Source organism: Mercenaria mercenaria, chromosome 11 (assembly GCF_021730395.1).
Source record: "Mercenaria mercenaria strain notata chromosome 11, MADL_Memer_1, whole genome shotgun sequence".
NCBI classification, from domain to species: domain Eukaryota; kingdom Metazoa; phylum Mollusca; class Bivalvia; order Venerida; family Veneridae; genus Mercenaria; species Mercenaria mercenaria.
In genome coordinates this window covers 46,972,190-46,995,712 of record NC_069371.1, presented here as the reverse complement: position 1 = coordinate 46,995,712, position 23,523 = coordinate 46,972,190, and the positions used below count along the sequence as shown (strand labels likewise).

At 34.1% G+C, this 23,523-nt stretch overlaps 1 protein-coding gene across 1 annotated transcript; it reads left to right on the top strand.

The window, feature by feature from the left end:
* The first annotated feature begins 6,486 nt into the window (after positions 1 to 6,486).
* LOC128546564 (uncharacterized) lies at positions 6,487 to 22,899 on the top strand. Its single transcript, XM_053517357.1, has 4 exons — positions 6,487 to 6,982; positions 17,063 to 17,147; positions 19,852 to 19,983; positions 20,434 to 22,899. Exons 1-4 carry the CDS (start codon positions 6,707 to 6,709, stop codon positions 20,502 to 20,504), a joined length of 564 nt encoding a protein of 187 aa, XP_053373332.1. The 5' UTR covers positions 6,487 to 6,706; the 3' UTR covers positions 20,505 to 22,899.
* Positions 22,900 to 23,523: the final 624 nt, after the last annotated feature.

The following is a 23,523-nucleotide window of genomic DNA, read 5'->3' as shown; positions in this document are numbered from 1 at the left end:
ATATTGAATAAGTGAAATATTGAATTATCGACATAAATTTTGCGTGAAATTTTGAAATCCTGAAATTGTGAATTATTGAACTGCAAGAATTCACAAATTCAAGATTTCTAGAATTCACGATTTTTGCTTGAAGTTCGGAAATCGTGAATTTATGCAATCGTTAATTATTCAACTTAAAGAATTCATGAATTGGAGATTTTTGCATGAAATTTGGAAATCGTGAATTTATAAATTAATGACCATCTAGAATTCTTGAACTCACGATTCAAGAATTCGAGATTTTTGCGTGAAATTTTAAAATTGTGAATTAATGAATTATTGGACTTAAAGAATTCATGAATTCAAGAATTCCCGATTTTTGCGTGAAATTTGGAAATCCTGAATTTGTGAAATGTGAATTATTAAACTTCAAGTCTACACGATTTATAGAATTCACAAATTCCAGAATAAACGATTTTTTAATATGAAATTTGGAAATTATGAATTTGTGATTTATTGAACTTCAAGAATTCATGAATTCACGATTTCAAGAATTCACGAATTTTGCATAAAATTTGGAAATTGTGAATTCTTGAAATCGTGATTTTTAGAAGTTCATTAATTCACAAATTCACGATTTCAAAATTTCATATAAAATAGTTTATTCAGGAATTTGTGAATTCTTGCAATCGTGAATTCTTGAAGTTCAATTATCCACGCTTTCACAAATTTGCGATTTCCAAATTTCACCCTTTGAACTAAACTTTTATACATAGTATACACATTATTATTATTATCCTTTTCCACGTGCGTATGTTAAAGACACAACACAGTTAAATGCTGTCAAGTGGAAAAATTGCGAAGGACGACCGCTAGACCGGAATTTAAAAAATATAAAATCTTACATCAGTGCAAACGTAAACATGCGCCATTTTGACATTATACAATTTTTATAAGTGGTGTTGAATTTCATAGATATCTTGTATCAGTCATACAGGTCGAATTAAAATCATTAATTAATCTTTAAACTTGTGTTAGATTCGGAATGAAATAGTTATCTGCTGCTGTTTCTGTAACTAGATGAGAATCAGTACACAAGGCTCAGAGGTGGAGGATAAGCAGCCATAGATGCCAGTTGTAACAGGCAAGGGAAAATAGGTAAATACAGCGTATATAAACTTCTGATCAGAACTGTTCATTAAAATTGCAAACAATACCTTCGATTAAATGGACCGAGGGGCACTAAAAAGTTACACAGTCTCCTCCACGGCCATTTGATTATCACTTTGTTACAACAGTTCTTTTTGACAACAAATATATAAGATAAGTATTTTGCACAAGCAGACAACTTATTTAAACAGAATTGATTATCAATGGCAATAACTTGATTTATACAAACAAACAACAGCAAAAGAAGGGGAAAAAGAAATTATCCCATCCGTTTTGGTTGCTGATTTAAATATACTTTAGCTCCTTGCAGCATTTAAATCTATGGTAACTTTTTAACACACACATTAAAAGAGACATAACTTTCTAAGGCAATATACCTGTAAGATATCAACCCTTAAGCAGACCATTTCCTCCAGTGCAAAGGAAAGGAAGATACGGAAAGAGCCCAATGTTTACAGTCGCTTTACTTTAAGCGTTCTTTCTCCAACTTCTCTATTCACACATTCAAAGTTACACATTTTGCATGTTTGTTTATTTATTCTAAGATACATAAAACGTAGTTTTACTTTTTTCATTGTGAGATGTTCAAAATATGTTGATAGCTAACATATACATCGTTATCTATCTTTCTTGATATTTGTTTATTTGTTATATAGATAAATTTAACAAAAGAAAAACAAAGATTTTACATTGAAACTGTTCAAACAACCAAACCGAATGTGGTTTTTGCGCGTAATACATGTATATCCGCTTAAATCAAAAGATTTTAATTAAAGAGTAAATATTTCATTATTTAACATTTTCAGAAACGACAGTTAAGTAGGGTGATACAAAAAGGGGAACTATTAGTACATGTTTTGTAATTTCAGTTAATTCATACTATTGAGCGACACGTAACACTCTTGGTGAATGGTTCAAAAGCCAAAATCTTTTACCTGATTTTATTCAAATCTAAGACCGACACGTGCTTCAATATGTTATGTTTTACAATTTTGTTTATTTACCCGCATTATGCTTCTCAATAGAATTGGCACCAACTGCTTATGGATTATTGTGCTTATTATGTCAGTAAGTATTAATAAAATGACTCCTGGATAAACGCTCTATTTATATGGATTTTTATATTCTATTATTCTGTGCTAGCTCAAACTTTCTTTTCTTTCAACAAAAATAAACATTGAAAATTATTTATGCCAGTATCTAATACAATACAGAAGAAAACAAGCGTACGTTTTCCTTTTGAATAGCAAATGATTGTGTGTTGTTAATTTTCAATGTATATTTGCATATTAACACGACGTTTAGAAAATTGAATTTTACATTGTAACTGCTATTAGACATTTGCGTATTAAGTCTACGTGGACTGTGAACACCTAAGACGATCGATTTTTCAAGGGGACCGTCTCAACATGATAATTTTAATTTATGTTTGGTAGGAAAACATTCCTATAATGATGGTAAGGTCTGGCTTATTATGTCACCGAAAAGGATAAGATTTGGACTTGCCTTTCCGTCCGTCTGTTCACCAGAGAAATGTTTTGTTATACATATCGCAAAAAGTACTTGATCTAGCGTCATTTCTAATATTATAAGTTGCGCATCTGCGTCAAAGCTGAAAAGATGAGCTAGTCCGATCGCAATGTATCCGTATTCCATCGTCGTCGACGTCCGACATGAAAAAATCTAAACTGGGTTAGCTGGGATCAAAATGTAGGTCAGTAGGTAAATCATTGTGAAAACTGTTGAAAACGTAAAAGCTTGCGTCTCTATTACTTTGGTGTTATTATACGCCCGAGAGGACGTATTTTGGGATACCACAGGTGTTCATCTGGCCGTCTGTCTGTCTATGTGTCCGTCTGTCCGTTAGCAATTTCTTTTCGACTCCGCTCTGTAACTCGTGAAACCCTTAAAGGATTTTAAACAAACATGACAAATGTTCTCCACGTCAAGCCGACGTGCAGAGTGCTTGTATCAGGTGGCTCGCTTTAAGGTCAAGGTCACACTTAGGTGTCACGGTCATATGACTTTGTTTCGTGTCCGCTCTGTAACTCTTGATCTGTTTGAGGGATTTTAAAGAAACATTGCACAAATGTTGTCCACTACATCGAAACAAGGTCAATGTCACACTTCGGGATGGGGTCAAAGGTCATATAACTTTGTTTCGAGTGCGATGTGTAACTCATAAACTGCTTGACGGATTTTAAAGAAACTTGGCACAAAGGTTCACCACATTATGAAGACGTGCAGAGCGCATGACTCGCTTTAAACTTTGGCGATATGTGTAGCATTACTTCTCTCTGATGGACAAAAACACAAAACAAGAGCTGTCCGCAAGACTGCGCGCTCGATTTTTCTCAGTACTTGATTCTGAATTAGAGCTTTGCCAGTAAAACACATCCAAGTTAAAACGGGACATAACTCTGTCAAAGTTCAAATCAGAGTAATGGGGATTGTTTCTCCACGTGTAGACTTTGATAGTAAAAAGAATTGAAAAGGGGGCATAATTCTGTCAAAATTCAAACCAGGGTTTTTGAAAGATGATTTTCCTGGTGTAGACTTCAATAGTAAATAACTATTTTAAGTTTCAAGTCAATAGGTTTGATAGTAACAGATCTAGAGATATTTGACTTTATCAAAAGCTTAAACCAAAAATTCTAAGTTAAAACGGAGCATAATTCTATCAAAATTCAATCAAAGTTATGGGGATTGTTTCTACTGGTGAAACTTTTGATGGTAAATAAGCACTTTAAGTTTCAAGTCAATAGCTTTGATAGTAACAGAGATATTTGACTTTATCAAAAACTTTAACCAACGGCGACGCCGACGCTGGATCGAGTGCAATAGCTCTACTTTTTCTTCGAAAAGTCCAGCTAAAAGCAGGCACATCCGAATTTATATCACCTACCGCAAAGTGATGATGTAATAACCCAAACCCAAACTGTACATTTTGGATATATATATATATATATAGTAGAGAGAATTTATACGAACTAAATCACCACCACAATATCCCAGACCAATTACGGCAAAGCGCCTAGCAGTACAAACGAACACGCACATGCCACAGCAAGTCCACTAACCCAATAAGATTAGTTTCGATGCTGCTTTATATACGAGCCCGAATTGTACTACACATTCGTACTGGTTCAACATTTGCATATATATATACTCAAATCTCTGTTTTCATGTCTCATAAATCAGTAGTGACATTTTAGTCTTTTTAACTGATTGGGACCAGAGAAGCTATATTTTCTCTCTCTGAAAGTTAACTGGATCTCGAAGATACATTTAATTTATAGAGATAGTTTACATTAAGAGATATAATTAAATTCAGAACAGTTGACTTTCCCATACGTGAGATCCGCTAGGATACAAGTTCGCATTATAAATTATTATATAGTAGAGAGAATTAATACGAACTAAATCACCACCACAATATACCAGACCAATTACGGCAAAGCGTCTAGCAGTACAAACGAACACGCACATGCCACAGCAAGTCCACTAACCCAATAAGATTAGTTTCGATGCTGCTTTATATACGAGCCCGAATTGTACTACACATTCGTACTGGTTCAACATTTGCATATATATACTCAAATCTCTGTTTTCATGTCTCATAAATCAGTAGTGACATTTTAGTCTTTTTAACTGATTGGGACCAGAGAAGCTATATTTTCTCTCTCTGAAAGTTAACTGGATCTCGAAGATACATTGAATTTATAGAGATAGTTTGCATTAAGAGATATAATCAAATTCAGAACAGTTGACTTTCCCATACGTGAGATCCGCTAGGATACAAGTTCGCATTATAAATTATTATATAGTAGAGAGAATTTATACGAACTAAATCACCACCACAATATACCAGACCAATTACGGCAAAGCGCCTAGCAGTACAAACGAACACGCACATGCCACAGCAAGTCCACTAACCCAATAAGATTAGTTTCGATGCTGCTTTATATACGAACCCGAATTGTACTACACATTCGTACTGGTTCAACATTTGCATATATATACTCAAATCTCTGTTTTCATGTCTCATAAATCAGTAGTGACATTTTAGTCTTTTTAACTGATTGGGACCAGAGAAGCTATATTTTCTCTCTCTGAAAGTTAACTGGATCTCGAAGATACATTGAATTTATAGAGATAGTTTGCATTAAGAGATATAATTAAATTCAGAACAGTTGACTTTCCCATACGTGAGATCCGCTAGGATACAAGTTCGCATTATAAATTATTATATAGTAGAGAGAATTTATACGAACTTAATCACCACCACAATATACCAGACCAATTACGGCAAAGCGCCTAGCAGTACAAACGAACACGCACATGCCACAGCAAGTCCACTAACCCAATAAGATTAGTTTCGATGCTGCTTTATATACGAGCCCGAATTGCACTACACATTCGTACTGGTTCAACATTTGCATATATATACTCAAATCTCTGTTTTCATGTCTCATAAATCAGTAGTGACATTTTAGTCTTTTTAACTGATTGGGACCAGAGAAGCTATATTTTCTCTCTCTGAAAGTTAACTGGATCTCGAAGATACATTGAATTTATAGAGATAGTTTGCATTAAGAGATATAATTAAATTCAGAACAGTTGACTTTCCCATACGTGAGATCCGCTAGGATACAAGTTCGCATTATAAATTATGATATAGTAGAGAGAATTTATACGAACTAAATCACCACCACAATATACCAGACCAATTACGGCAAAGCGCCTAGCAGTATATATATATATATATATATATATATATATATATATATATATATATATATATATATATATATATATATATATATATATATATATATATATACACGTTTATTCATTAAGAAGGAAGTAACTCATGCAGGTTGTTTCTACATTGACATTTTTATTGCCCCTAGCTGCTCTTATGGAGTCAAGTCATTCAGTTCTTTAAAACAAATTGCTGCACGTGCTATAAAACTACTACCAAGACAAGATCGGTGTTGACCTATTACGTGTAAAATTTGACTTAATTTTTTAATGAGGACATCAGAATTACTGGAAAATCATTTATGCCAAATATAAAAAATGTGGTATGGAACAAATTGTACAGATGTATACACACACAAACATACACTAAACAACCATACATGTACAAAGTTTAATGAAATACATATTTTTACAATGCGACAAAACAACACGAAGAACTGGCATAAAAGAGCCACCATAGATAAGGAAGACTAATTTTAGAACTACGTATTTATCCATACATACACATAAATATAGAGTAATCGATTTACTTTAAACTATCAAATTTCAGCTATCAATATTACGGTAATATACTTAACTACACTCAACATATTCGTTATTACGTACGCAGTGCCTGTGTTTATTTTTCTATTTTTTTAAACATATAAATGGCATGTTAAACAAAACTTTAGCAAGAAATTACGTTTCTAAACGTTATTTGTAAAACGAAATGAAATGATGAAGACGAAGTGTTGGATTTGAAATTATATCATAACTCAGCTTATCTTGCTTATCGTCCTCTTTTGTAACAACTATGTCGTGTAATCCACCGCCGTTACCACCGAGACAGCAAAGACAAGATAGTGCAATGTCGCATGTTGGATCAACTGAAAATGATGATCATAAGAAAGACCTGCCTAATCACGATGTAATAAAAGGCATGGCAAAGGACTTAGAAACGCCTGTCAAAAATAATGGGAATGATTCTGAAATATCTTCTGAGGACAGCACCTATTCGAAAATTAAAGACAATGTGTGCACTGTGTCAAACAATCAAGATGATATGTACCTGACTCCTGTTTCACATGAGGTATTTTAGCTTTCTTATTAGAACATTACAGTACAAATAAATGACTCGAGTGTCCATTTATGAATCAATGAATCAAAACCAATTAACTTGGAGTACAAGCTTTTATCTTTTCATAAAGTTTTAATAGTCCTTTACAATAGGATTTAAATGTATTTGGACAAAAACGAAGAGATTTATGAAATTATTATCAATTTACACAACACATCGCTTGAATAGAAAAAGAGCTGGAGTGATAATCATGTTATATACGTTGATATAATTGTAAAGACAATTTGTTTTTGTGTAAGTTATTGATTAAAAAAATAGAGTTGCTTTAAATACTCACAGGAATTATAGCACATTTGATTACCTCTCATGAACAGACTCAAACCGAATCTGCTATTCTTTTTGCTTGGTTGCATTCTATGCTTCCAAGGGATCTTTTTACTGATTTTATTTACTATTTGTTCTGTTTAATACATATAAAACGAATCACAACTTACTTTTCGAAATAGGTAAGTTTATAGGGTATATGGAAATAACTTGCTAGAAAGTTGCTATAAACTTGGAGACACGAGAAACATTTCCATTTCTTATCTAGTATGTTTGGAAGAAAATTCTTTGGTTACTGTTGAAATTCTTTTATTATATCTTAGAAGGGTTTCACTAGAAAATTTTATATTATTTACATTATCAATCAATTGTAGCAATTATTACACATCATTTGTTCTAAACCGAAATGAAGTATTTTGACGTGTGTATCGAGTCGTGTAGTAGATCATTTTTAAAGAAACAAGCGCAAAATGCGGCCAGTAGTTTCCATTTTGACCTTTCATGACTTAATTAACAGGCTATGATGGAGGGAGGGGTGAGTGAATGTCAGCAAGCATAGCCCTTTACTTGCTCCCAAAATGCATATTGTCATTCATTTGTAAATGCTATATGCAAATACATTTTTTTATTCTTGCGCGCTTCTGTTGCCACGGAAACCGACATGTAAGTCTATGCTAGGAATCCAGCATGCACTAAATCTGATTATTTTGCAATGTCTGATTGTCCGTACTCTTGGGAAAGAACACTTACAGTTGACATTTCACACTTGACTTAGCAGGTAATGAAAACAAGGGTACTGTCAAGGGCATCCGATTACCAGTAGGGCGTCGACATCTTGGACTTATACATATTCATTAAAAATAGCGTCTATGCTAATGTGTAAGTCTATCTATCCGAAAGGCAAGTTATTAACAACCGAACGATAAGGAACAATAATTCGTATAGCGTTTCAATATTTGATAATATAGACTAGACATTAATATAATTAATATGCATGATCTAAAGAACTCTCCCACCAAATAGTCATGTAAAGAAATAGTCGCTGTCACGTGATGTTTGCTATCCTTTATATATTTATGGAAATCGCAAATGCTTTCTATCATATACTTTTTTACCCGTCAATATCTTTTTCTTACGTTTCGTTCATACCTATGTGTAAAACTTGTGTGTGTACAATATATAATTTGGTGTTGCTTGCGTGTGTTACATGTAATCATGTGACGGAAACGTCCGGGAGGACAAGACTTACTTCTGCGATTAAACATCAGCAACATGATGTTATAGTTTTTGATTTAAAAATAACTACAGAATATTGCGCTAATGGAACCTTTACTTATTTTGTAATATTAAACAACTGATTCCAAACGGCGACGACGATAAAAACTGAGAAAAATCCCGTTGTAAAAGACACATTTCCGGTATATTGATGTTTCCTCGCTTACGATTGTCAAAGCGAAATACCTCGTACAAAAAAAATGAAAATTAAGCTTCCTAACAAAGTGGTTTTGGGAATTTTATGCAAAGCAGATGCATAGTCAAACTCAATTTACATGAAAAGTACCTTTTTATCACCTTTTCCGTTCGAGTTCTGGTTGGAAATGGTGTATGTAAATCGATAAGGATGGTGTGAATGCTGCACATACAGTATACAACTTTGACATATGTTAACATAAAAAGTAAATGTTGAATCAGAATGTGGGATGGAAATTATATAACAATACCATGTGTCCAAGTCTAGTATATAAGAGTTATTAATATTCTTTTAAATCCTGTGTTTCTATGACAACCGATTATTAAATGGAAGTTATATTCATTATCTACTTGATATGTTACTAGTGATACCACCATTGCGTAGCAGGACTTTGAAAAAGATGCTTATCAATGCGATCCAAAATTTTCTCAGTGGCTGCTTCTAAAAAAAGTCAGGAAAGAGATTTCAATACAAGCTTTTAACCTACTCCTTAATCAGTCACAACATGTGCAGTGAAAGAAATGACTTTTCTAATATTTTCTTAGACTGACGTGGGTGGTCTTTTGTCCTACTTTCTTGTTTATCTCCTTTCCTTAATCGGTCGGAAATTCTTCGGGATCACGTGATTTTAAAATTGATTCAAACGACGTTTAAAGACGCCCCACAAAATAACTGTATTCTTTTTAATTTCCATAATGGTAATTTTACCTGATTTGCTTGAAAAATATGAGTTATTCAAGATTTCAGTTTCAAATTTACAGTGGCATATATTAGGCCAATGTTTAATGTCTAAAGTTTTATCGAATTAATGTATAGTTCGACCACGTTTTTGAGCCGTGACTAATTTATGCATGACAGCTGATTCGTCAACAAAAGGGTAGGAACGTATATGTATTACATACTAAAGCGGTATAAGTTATCGTTGAATCTAAGCGAATGCATGGACCAGGTGATATGGCGTTGGCTTAAGAAACTTGCTTTTTGAGGTTCGAGCCTTGGTAAGTTCATATTTTTTATAATCGTTTGTTTCAATACACGTTGCACGAGAAAACTGTGCAGTTCATTGATTCGATTTGTTAATGATGTGTTAGCTAGTAAAACATACTTGACGTTTAAGATGGCGCATGTGAAAGACCTAATCGCGGAGGGTTGCAAACAGTTTCGTCTTCAGATTGGTCTAGGTGTATTGACCATGTACTATCAGTTGAAGAGATCCTGGGAGTAAGATATTGCTATAGACGATCTTCCAGCACCTGTAATCATCGAGCTTAACTCAGATTCTGATACATCATCTGACTCGGAGACTGACACAGCTGAAGGATCGTCAACAGACACAGCAAGAGAAGTTGAAATTGTGTGACATGAATTAAATTAAATTCTTGCAAAAAAAATTTTTTTCACTGGATCCGGCCATGTATTAACGGGAGAAAAATCGTGTGCAAGGCAATTCACGTGCTGTGAATACCCGATTTTTATTTTTGAAATTTTCTGCGCAGATTGACATCTGGTATCTGCGTCTTGTTTCTTTCATAGAAACCTCTTCTTAAGCATTAAAGATGCAATCTAAACCATATCTAATGCTTTACTGTATCTGTAACTAACGTCAAATGCGCTGCCCCCCCACAATGTTCGTACTTGTTTCTTACCTTGTTTACTCCCCTTTTAGAACTCAGCGTCAATTCAGACTTTGTAGACAACCGTGAATGTTAAAGAATCGCCTGTTTACTTGTGCGATTCTTTGTTTTTAGGAATCATATTTATGATTTTGGTAAGTATCAGTCGGTATGTTTTTATCTAATTTCTCGAAGAATTTATGCAGCTTGGAAGCTTGACACTACGTTCGTACTCATCCGTACTCTAACTGTGTTCGTACTCAATATAACTCGAGTGTAAAATTATTATTCTTGAAATTGTGATCGAGTCCACCAAATTGTGAAATGATATGAACAATTATTGGTAATTTTATGTTTGTAATTATTATTATAACGAGAGATAAAAAATCGCTTGAAAACCTTCAGGATGTGCTTTTGATAGTGTTGTTTATTTCTGGGCCCTAGATACGGATATTTAAAACAGGTTTATTGTTTCCAAGAACAACAGAAATGGTAAATAAAAAATGTACCGGAATCGTCAAGTCACCACATATGAAAACAAGAAATAAAGTGTTCGTGTAATGTTTTTATTTATTTTTTTTTTTTTTGTTGTTGTTTTTTTTTTTAGCGACAATACAGGTTTGTTTTGTGTATTAACGTCTGCAGAAGCCCTTGGAATATGTTTGTGACCTTGACCTTCGGTCTCGGTCACAAACAATCTCGCGGGCTTCTGCAGACGTTAATACACCAAAAAACGTGTATTATCCCTACAAAAAAAAAATAGCAAAATATATTACAATATAGAAGAATGAAATAATAAAAAAAAGGTAAGTCAAACTTTATCACTAAAATATATAAACTGTAGTTTTTTTAGAGTCTTAAAAATTCTTTACTAAAATAAAATATAATAAAAAATGTATACGAGAAAAAATATGGCCGTCATCTGGGCTTGAACTCGCACCTCGGGATTATTGAATTCTAACGCTCTACCAATTGCACCAGCAATATAATCAAGGTAATGGTAAACAAAACATACATATCAACTTACTCTATATAGATTTTTTTCAGCCAGGTATTGATCGAATACCGATATAACCCATTTTTGTACCCCCACAGAACGAAGTTGTGTGGGGAGCGTATATAGGAGTGAGCTTGGCGGTCGGTCGGTCCGTTGGTTTACATGGTTTCCGGATGATAACTCATGTAAGGCTTGACCGATCTAAATACTTTTTGGTACACAGGTGTAACATTAGAAAATACAGGTCAAGTTCTACTTTAGGTTAGTAGGTCAAAGGTCAAGGTCACAGAGTCCCTTAACAGTATAAACGGTTTCCGGATGATAACTTGAGAACGCTTGGGCGTAGGATCATAAATTTTGGTACACAGGTGTATCGTCATATAATACAGGTCGAGTTTGACTTTGAGGTCAGTCAGTCAAAGGTCAAGGCCACGGTGACTAAGAACAGTTAAACAGTTTCCGGATGATAACTTGAGAACGCTTGGGTCTATGATCATAAAATTTTGTACACAGGTGTAACATGATAAAAAACAGATCAGCTTCGTCTTTGAGTTTAGTAGGTGAAGGGTCAAGGTCACAATAACACGAAATAGTTAAATGGTTTTAGGATGATAACTTGAGAACGCTTAGGCCTAGGATTATGAAAATTGGTAGGGAGGTTGGGTATAACTAGCAGATGACCCCTAATGATACTGAGGGCAGTAGGTCACAGGTCAAGGTCACTGTGACCCGGGTCATTTAAACGGTTTTCGGATAATAACTTCATAACGCTTGGTAAAAGGAATACGAAACGTAATATGGAGGCTGGTCATGACCAGCAGATGACCTGTATTTATTCCGAGTTCAAACGTTCAAAGGTCCGAGTGACCTGACACATTTTAAACTTTTTCGGACAATAGCTTGAGAACGCTTGGGCCGAGGATCATGAAACTCCATTGGGAGGTTGATCATGGCTAGCTGATGACCTGTATTGATTTTTAGGTCAGTACGTCAAAGGTCAAGCAAGTTTGGCTTTGACACTGGCTTAGTTCTGTGACAAGGCTATATTCTGCGGGTATAATTTGTCACTTCTGTGACAACTCTAGTTATTAAACTGGTTTAATAAATTCAGTTCGAAAATACAGTCAACCATTATCCTCTGTAACTATTCTTATAAAGTCTGTTTGATCTGAAATAATATCTATTGTTGTATGGCACTCTTCTCTGTACCTCTGATGGGGTTTGGCCTGCAGATACACAAATACATGATCTTTGATAAATCAGTAAAGAAGGCAACACCTCTGGTGAAATATATAGACGTACTCTGAAGTACATGCGACCAAACATATATGCCAGCAGATACATCTGGGAAATATTTGAAAAATAGACACCTAAGGCCTTAAAACTATTGTTATGTTGAGTAGTGAAATATATATAAATATGGGGACGGGAAGTATGAATATAATACAAAATAGTTAGATTTGTATACACAATATTGACATTATAGTGCCATTTAGTTGTTTTGGACATTTGGAAGCAACTAAGTATAACGATAGCAACTTTCTTCTAAAACATGTTTTTCCCTACACAAGCAATAAGTATGCAGATACCCTTACACTTGTATTTAACAAAATGTTGTTCTATCAGTTTATTGATATCAATCCCATTTTTGCAATTTCTGCTACATTTAAACTTTCGCATTGTCATACTGTAAATTAATACAGAGCTTTGTTTCATTATTAACCCTAGCTATATTATCCATAAATATTGACTCCGTGATGCCAAAAAGTGAAAATATACGTACGGAGAGACTTTCAACAGCCGCATCTAATCACTTGAAGACTACTGTTGTGACAGTTTATATAATCTATTAAAAGATTTTTTTTAAGTATACGCAACTAGGCAAAAATGTTAGCAGACTGTTTGACTTGGTCTGTTCATGAGAGGTATTGAAACGTTCAACATCCTTCACGCCCCTAGCATTGGTTTTAGCGGGACTATTTTATCCTTAACATTGAATGAACTATATAATCCCAAAAGATAAAAATATAAGAATACTGAGTCTATGAACGGGGAGACCTCTCACAACCTCGCAAAGAACGTAAGGACTGATGTTGTGATAATTAATAATATCTCTAAGGATATGCTTTGGAAGCATAGAACGCAAGCAAGCAACCATAATATTAAGCTCTTTATGTTTGAGTGTGTTCATGAGAGTATGAAATTGTCAACGCCTCAGAGGTCCCCTACGACCAACACCTACTTACGCGGAACTCTATTATTATAAGTTTGTCATACGATTAAATATTATAACGAATTACAATTCATATAGGGCATAACGTAACAAACATAGGTGTCACCCTCTGTTCTGATAACAAGTTAATATCATATGAAAGCTAATCTCAAGCCTTTATAACTTTGAAAAAAGTTTAAAAATCTGGCCACTATTGAAAATGATGTGGCAGTTTGAAATTTGATAAAATGGCGGACATATAGGCAGCCATTTCAGTATGTTTATGACGTTATTTACACATTGCTTTATTTAGCGAATAACCTTTTAAATAGAGTAATCCTATATTTCTTGAGTGTAAGATGTAAAACATGGTAATTTTTTTCATTACACCTGGAAAGAAAGTAGAGAAGTTTTTTTACAGAGATAAGTATAGTTCAAATACGTATCTAAAACTTTAATAAATCTGCCATGTTTTGTTTTTTTTGCCATCGAAACAAAATGGGCGCCATTTTGATCAATTATTTTAAAAAGGCTCATAACTGTCTCATTTTTAAACCGAGTTTGAAAATTCGTTTACTCCTTTAAATTATTTAAGGAATCCTAGTAAAAGGAATTTAGATTTTCAAATTTTACAATCCTTGAGTAGAAACTAAGGTTATAGAGAAGTGAACAGTACACATGATTGTGAAGATTTACAGTCTGTTTTAAATTCATTTGGGGCATGGGCAGATCAATCGCTTCTTCATCTCAATGAGTACGCATGATTGGGGAGTGGGGAAGCTACTTGTGATGCAATTCCTCAAACATTTGCTCTTTTGCTGTTTAAGTGCATGCACCTAAGCACAACGTACTGAAGTAGAGCTAAATTGTGATTGCCCATTGTGCGCTGACATTGTCATCAACAGTTGCTTTTTGAATACACCTGAATACCTAATGTCTGTACCAATAAAAACTTGGTCAGAATGTTTGTCAATATTATAATGTTGAATAGTTAAAACTACCCACATGGTCATTTGATCTATTAAACCAGTACCTGTAAACACTTCTCAGTACAACACAATACAATACAATATCCATTTGTTTTCTCATTTCATACGAACATATGACAGAATAAGGATACAATATGACAAATGTTTGTACGAGGCTGTTACATGTATTTACATTACAAAATAATGAGAGAAAAAAAAAGAAACAAATAATATTCTTTTAGCATTTTACAAAACAGTACATATGTATAGATACTATTACATCTGTAGTAATAGTTTAAATCAATACGTCAAATATCAGTATGAAGTTGATTATCTTAAGATGTCTAATTCTGATGACAAATTTTCATGGCCCTTAATTTGATATACCATTAAAATATTAAGAACCCATTAAAATTGACTCTGACATATTTAATGAGACCATTAATCAATTTGTTAATAATTAACGGCCATTAACAGAGTATTAAAAATAATGGCCTCATTAGTTCTTACTAATTAATGTTGAATTAAGGTGTACTTTCTAATGGCACATTAATTTCATGCCAATTAAAATTTTATGGAGTTTTAAGGAGCCTGTTAACTTATTTTAATGGTCTATTTTAAGCAGCTTTTCATGGCCATCAAAGTCATTTCAACAAGGTATATTTTACCAGGGTTTTAATATACTTATTTCAAGACTTTTTAATGTATGGCATTAAAACTATGATCATGAAAATCCCATTAAATAGTAAGAAGTAATGGGTGGATTTTAATGGTGAACTGTTTAAACTCTGAAAAATAAAAAACATTTGAAAAAAATAAGGCCAATTTCATGACCCTTTTAATGGCATGTGCATCCAGTAGTGTTAGATATCAATATGATAACACATTTTCAATCAACGCAATGTGATTAATACTTTTTAATACGTTTTACAAAAGAAATACTCGTAATATTACTTTTATTTGCTTTTTGTCCCTTTCCAGTTTTTTCGTTGATGTAAAGATTACATGAACGCGACCAGTTTAAAGATATCAGCTTCAAAATATCATAGAACGTAGAGGATATAAACCATATTGGGAAGTCATTACGTAATTGTGAATATCGTTTTATATCTAAAATTGAGACATACATGTACAGTAGGTTTTGAGATTGGCATTATAATACTTTTTTTAAAGAAGGGTACTGCCTTAAATGTTTTATCTCGCCTGTGCATGAAGTGCTTATGGCAAGCTTTTAGAACTGTTGAGTGTCCGTGTAATTTCTTCCATCCATCGTTATCCACAATTGACTTTTGTCCGTTGTAGCAAGAATCTTTTTAAGATTTTGCACAACATATATTGCCATTTTTCATAGCATAGGCTGATAAAAAGCTTAACAGAATCATCATGTTTATATTTTGATCTTTCATTTACGACAAAACAATATAATTGATATAGGAGCGTTTAGCTTTGATTTTTGTACTGTTTCTCTTTCCGCTGTAAAGTACTTCTGAACGAGTTGCGTAACACTAAAATAATATTTTAAAATGAGGTATGATACTGATATAAGAATTTTTAACTATGTACATGTTACTATCTTCATTTTGCCACAAATCCTAATAATATGTAAGATATTTGAGCTAAAGATCTCTTTCGCGTTTTACTGTGGTAACATCTAGTAGGTTAAGACTTATGTGTACCTTTCTTGTAAAACTATTTTCCAAAAAGCTCTATTTGCACACTAGACAACACATAAATGTAGCGTTATCAGTCCTGATCATAGTTTTTGTTAGAGACTGTCTTGTGTGGATTTATGGGCAAGATAAACCCATAAGTTCAGAATACTTTTAAAGAACAAAATGTTGTCATCGTTCAATGTTAATTAATTTGTCAATTATTATCATACATGTATCTAAATATTAAAAAGTGTGTATAACAGAAAAAACACTTTATTGTTTAATTATAAAACAATCTGACCGGCATAAACAAAGTAATACAAATGCAAAATTTTGCTTTTACTAACACTCTGCTCCGCAAACCCAAAATGCTTATTTAATTAATCAGTCCACATAATGTGCAGAGAGACTGTAAATAGTATTTGACAAACTTTTGTATTGATTTTCAATATATTACCACTTTGTAGCTACATAATTATTATATATTCAAACTCGTTATATTTAGAAAGAAATACAACTTAAATAAAATTGTTGTCGGGTATTTTGGCAATTCTCTGAATTATCATTGTTCTTGTATGTACAAGTGTATCATCTGTGTTAAATCTTTTGGGCAGGTCTTGACAATCCACTACAGTTCAGATAGGGTGAATGGTAGTACACTTGAATTACTTAAAATCAGTATGTATGCATTACACTTACCAGGAACGACGAAAAATTAAGTTGAATACAGGTGCCATATTTTTCCAAAGATTCACTAACTCATAAGTGTTCAAAATGCGGTTTAAACAAATAGATTTTTTAGAATCCTTAATTACGATACTGACTTATACGTTAATAATCTTTCCTGTTTTCCAGCAGTTATACAGTAACGGTGCTGGCAGCAAAACACTATTGGTAACTGCAATCGTTTTGGGATTGATTTTAACTTTCGCACAAGAAGGTAGGTTAACTTGCAGTGTGATTGCAAATGTAACCCTGGCAACATTGTACTGATTGTGTTTTATTTATATTAATGTGCGCATCGGGTCTATCTCCCTAACTTTGCACTATACGAAGGGTATTTTCGGTACTACGGGTTCCCAGAGCAACTGCATAGTGACCAAGGTCGCAACTTCCTGAGTCGCACTATCCAGGAGATATGCAGGATTGCGGGCATAAAAAAATCAAGAACTACTCTGTACCACCCGATGTGAAATGGAGCAGCCGAGTGCTGGAATCAGACACTTCTGAAGATGTTGGGTATTCTTGAAACATACCAGAGGATCGACTGGAAGTCTATCTCGCCCCCCGCCCCCCCCCCCCCCCCCGTACCCTCCCACCCTGGTGCAGGCTTATAATGCTACCAAGAATGATGCTACAGGTTATACCCCTCACTTTCTCAAGTTTGGTTGGCACCCACGACTACCTGTTGATTCTTACCTAGGCACTGATCTCTCCGAGGAACATACCGGAAGTCACGCCTCTTATGCATCCAAACTGCATCTGCGCCTTCAGTTTGCCGATCGCCAGGTTCTGGCCGTAAAGTTGGCTTGCAGGGAACCAAGAAATTGGTTGAGCGTTGGGAAAAGGAACCATATTAAGTCCTTTCCATGCCCAATCCAGATATTCCGGTATACAAAGTACAACAGGAAAATAAGAAGGGCCCAGTCAAGACTTTACTCCGGAATTATGCTGTTGCCTTATCCTTGCAACCAGTCTATACAGGAAAGCCTGTCCGCTTACAGTAGTAGTCCTCGTAAGAGAACTAAAAGAAAACTAGGTAAGACAGACCACTCTGCAAAATCCAGTCATAGAGATAGTAGCAAACAGTACCGTTCTTCTAGTGATTCTGAGGCGAATGGCGACAGTGATAGAACCGTAATATATATTCCGACCCACTAAGAAAAACCCAAAAACAGAGACCAGTATTACCTTCTTCTCTTCCAACAGAAAGTGAATCCTCTCTCAGACTCCCTACTCAATTTTCAGAAACTTCACATGTTCTTGCATCAGACCAGAGTAACCAGTCTAGACATTCAGTACAGAGGACGAGTGATAGCTCATCACTTCATAAAAGATCTACGACAAATCAGTCTCAGTCTAGAACAGAAGCACCTTCGATAAGCATGGACCATACAGGACCATACAGGACACCTTAGTTCCAACACTGTCTTTGTACCTTCACCTCGAAGCCCTCGCCCAGTTAGACGCAAAGCGTCACCGAAACGATATGGTGAGTGTGTACCTCCCGTAAAAGTAGAGACCAACCCGAACTGCGAGATTTTCTTTGTTTAAAACATTTGTACATGTTTTGAGGTTTACAGATTACATGAACATAATTATTGTAATTGATAATAATTTATTCTGAATATATTTCTTTGGTAGAGAATTATCATTACAAGCGTTTATTCTCAGGGTCATGCGTTGTTTTCTGAAATAATGATAAATGAAAGCTTTTGTTTTACAGGAAACAGTATCTGGATAGGAACTTTTAATAATGTTTTAATTTATTTTTATTTTTGAGATCATCAGTATGAATTAGTATTGCTGTTCAATATAAGGGAAAATACTCTTATAAGATATTGCAAAAGAAGTGATTGTATTATCTACCCCCTACAAGAGTATAAGCACAGTCCTGCGTTTGTCATTTTCTGTTTACAGATATCTTGATTATTTTGTAGAGTTGAAATGATTCTAGATCAAATGTTTAACAAACTGAAATTTTTTCTCGCCTATCTTTCTCTTCTCTGGACACTCCATCTTTTTGTTCTGTACAGGTAAGACGTACTTTGCAGTACTGTCTAATGCGCAGGCTGGTCTGGATCCATGCTTTTCGCAAACGCACTATGTTAGTTTCCACATGGCCGGCTCATTTGTATAACTATGGTTCTGTGTTGCCAGGCAGTTCAGGCCGCTGACATTGAATAACATGCCTCTCATCAAAACCTCGTTCGGTGTGCAGATTTCATCATTTTGAAGAAATCATCAGCTGAGGCTTGTTTTCGTCGGGGCGACGTTATACCCAATGCATGAAACAATGTTTGAGTGGCCCCTGGATTGTACCTCCTTCATCAACAGCTAGAAGAGACTCAAATATATCAAAACAAAAGCAAAATCACTCTGAAGAGACATTTTGGATACCGATTCAAAAGAAAATTAAAGACACATTGTTTTTTTTTTTTTTTTAGATCAAATTGCTACTAGTTTGTTAATACACAGCTTTTCGCAGTTTGTTAATACACGGCTTTTTTGTCTTCTGCAGATTTTATCTCATAAAGTACTGTTGTAGAAACTGGGACAAATACGTTTTCTAAGGCTATTCAGCCCTCTCTGCGTCAGAGATAAGTGCAGTTTCCTGGCTTGTTGAAGAAGCAGAGCCCAAGCAATTCATATGGTTTCTTTTTGTCCTTATGCTGATTTTTCCATTTAAATTTCCCAACGCTTCGTGTATTCTACAAAATTTATCTTATGAAATAAACCCATATTCAAATTAAATTTATTGATGAATCAAGATATTTTTGAATTCGCACAGTTTCAAATAAAACAGGAAAATTTATTCAGGTCTGTTTTTGGCTAAACTTATCATGTTTTATAATGTCTTGTTCCTCACATAAAACATGTTGAAACTTACAGACTCTTAAACACAATGCATGCTTTTTAAACAGATCCTGTTACTGCGCAACTGGGAAAGATGCAAGCTCTACTGGTTAGGCAAGAGACACAAATCGAGGACCTCAAACGTCTGCTAGAGAATGAATCTGCCAAGTTAAAGGCAGATATCGACTTTATTACCAAAAGTACGTTTATATGAACATTAAATTTTGGTAATGACTATTCTATATACAGTGTATAAATAACATTTTATTTACAAATCATCTCAGATCGTTCGAACCAAATCTAATTAAGATGTAATGCTCATTTTTCCTTTCATCAATTCTTTCGGTAGTTTTTATTTTTATAGATATCTAAGATTTCAGATAATTATTATCCTTTGTTTGCTGCCTCCCTTTTATTGAATCAAATGATATGGATAACACGATGTCGTATATTTGGAAACAATACGTGCGCACTATTCAGCCTAAGCATGCGTAATTCCATAGTGTTAAATAGTCATCAGTTATTATAGCGAATGATAGTTCATTACATAAACGTCACTGCAAGTTCGTTTTTGCAAAAACGTAAATGTGTAATAGTTATAGCTTAATATGACTTTTACAAAGTTTAATGCTATCTGTTATTGTTATTAGGTATCATTACACAAGAGACGACAAGAATCCTAAAAGAGTACCAACAAAGTGGTTCAAAAACATGTTCTTAATGATGGAAGCTCTATAAAATACATAACGTTTCTTAGAGCGTAGAAACTCTTTTATTAAAATACAGCCTCGGTGGATTATTCAGTGGTATTTATGCATCATTGATTATGCTTGTATTTGTTGCCATTACTAGAATACGCCATTTCATACAATCTACAATAATCATGGAAGTATCCATTTTTACAATCAGTTTGAGGCTGTTTCTTCAGTATTGCCCCCAAACCTTTCCGGTATCCCTTCAGACTAAAATCCGGCCAAGTGTGTCATATACCTAAGTATATACTAGGTAATGACAATATTCTGCGTATGTGTGATGAGTTAAATCAGTTAATTTATATATGCACCATTTTCCTCCGCTGCTTAAGTATTACATTTGTTGTCAAAATTATTGAAGTGTTTAATTTGACATATGTGACAGGTGCGAAATTAATCATTATTTTTTAAATTACCGAATATTCGAATAGTGAAATAGTATTCAAATATTCGTGTCATGAACGAATATTCGAATATTCGTTGCCATCCCTAGTTGATTCATTACCAATTAATAAATGGACGAAGAAACAGTTTTATCAGTTGGAAATGCAACGTTATAAAAACTAAGTTGACTTATCGCTTGTCTATATTACATGTATAAGGAATATAAACAACATATCACTGGTCTAGAGGACGATGGCTGAAGCAATTTTTTTATATATATTTCAATGTAATCGTTCACAATTTCTTCTATTATATTTCATGGTGTTTAAGTGAAATGATATTCATGCATAGTGACTGTTAACATAAATCCCACGCCTAGGAATGTGCTCATTACACGAGAGTCTGTATGCATTTCACAAAATTGGTAATATAGTGCCTTAGAAAGTGACTCTCAGTGAATAGATCATGTAAATAGCACAATCATCTAACGCCATTTTGTCTTTTTATTGTCACGGACTTCCAACCACCCATTTGTCAATGTCACGGATTTCCGTCTACAGTATGATAAATTATTGTCATGGTACTTAATATGGTGAACTTTTCTTGAAAACTTGTCTGTGCTACATGACTTGTCATGTACAATGTATCAAGAACTTACGAACAGTTCAATACCGTTTTTCAGTCATACCCAAACAAATTCTCTTACTGATATTTAGCCATATCCTGTTGAAATATTTTATAAGTTTGGATAAGCCAGTGGTATATATTTACCGTTTGACATAATAATGCCTAGGGTTATTGCATATTTTCTCTCCGCGCAAACGTTTTACCAGTGGAAGTCAAAGTTGACATATTCTTTTGTTATTTCAAGTCCGTTTATACTTTATCTGCTACCTTACCAGATGAACCTTGGATGAAACACTGATAGTCTTATAGACCTCCGCCCCTTACCTCTGGAAACGACGTCTTCAATTTATCCGCTATGGGGCACACTTCCATGCTTCGTTGTGGTTGCTCAAAAAATCCGCAAGTTCACATACCGACTATCTAACGAGAGTAGTGCTGTCAAATTTAGAAGTTAAAAGATATGTTTTCATCGTTATCACACATTTTGTCAAAAATACAAGGGTGGTTACAAGTGCACTTCATATTTTAAAATCTGTTTGGAAAGATCATTTTAAACTAATCAAATTCATATACCAAACATGTTGTTATTTGTACCTTACTGTGAAAATTCAGACTAACTGTTAAAGATTATCGTCGCCATGCGTTTTAGCCCAGCAGAAGAGAAATTTGGTCTGTAGGGCTATCCCTGTTCTATACAAAGTCCATCTGGTTGAAGAGATGTTTGAAAGCTGTTAGTGTTTCTTTGTTTGTTTTTTTTTTGGGTTAAACGCCGTTTTTCAACAGCATTTCAGTAAGTGAGTTAGCAGATTAATAACATACAAAACAAAATATAAAACTCAATCAACTCTTGACTGTCCAGATGTAAACTATTTAGGCGAGGAGAAGATAGCCGTTTTTCAGAGAATCATTGTATCTAAATACTAATTAAGGCGACGAACAAAAAATTCTCAGTCACAGAAGTTCTGTATAAATGCAGAAAAAAAATTTCAACAGGATTTTGTAAATTATAAGTGTGAGAATTTGACTGAGAGTGGTCATTAACATTAACTGAAAAACTTTATTGTAACTTACTGGTACAGAAAAGGTCTTTCTTAAGTATAGCAGGTGATTTTTGTTAAAAGAAATGTCTAATCTACTCATGACTCTAAGATGTCAGTAAATGTCATACTGCAGACAGATATCCGTAGCATGAAATATGTGTCGTTTGTTTGTTAATTTTACAATAAATTTGTTTTTATGACTGTATAAAATTGATTTTAATTGAAAGGCGTTTTAAACTTCATTAAAGTTTAATTGTGTTACAGTTTTTGTATTCAAAGCCTATTGTTCTAAACATGTGAGAAATGTCATTTCTTTGTTTGTTTATTTGTTTTTTTTTTCTTTGTTTGTTTGGTATCTAGTGCCGGTGTTTTGACAGTATTTAAGATAGGTAACATTGGCAGTGAACTTAACTGGTGTCCCTGAATCATGTACCAGTTGTAAAGTGTGTTAAGGTAACTGCCAACTTCTCCACAGGAATCAGTGGAAGACAAATGATTTCAGACAGAATGCCTTTTGTTAAATCGTCACGGAGAATGTAAGCTTCGTCCGGGAGTCGAACTCACCACCTGCGATACGGAGGTCTGCGATCTCCCTACTGAATTAAGTAGGTGGGCTAAATATACTCTTTGTTATATGAAAAAATTCCATTAAATATCGAAGAGCCGTTAAAATGTTGGTTATGTTATGTTGGTTGGTTGATTACAGGAGATTGAATATTTAATTTCCACAAATATGTGGTCAAGTATCAACACATTCTTTTTCAAAATATTAATATTAATATTCTTGAAATGTATGCGTATGTTTGTTATTTGAGTTGAGATCACAGCATTCATGGACTTTTTGCAAGTGAAAAAGCAATTATACATGTTTCTAAATATATGAGACATTTATGAAAAATATTGCTAAAATGGCCAAAACAAAATGAAGTATATACGA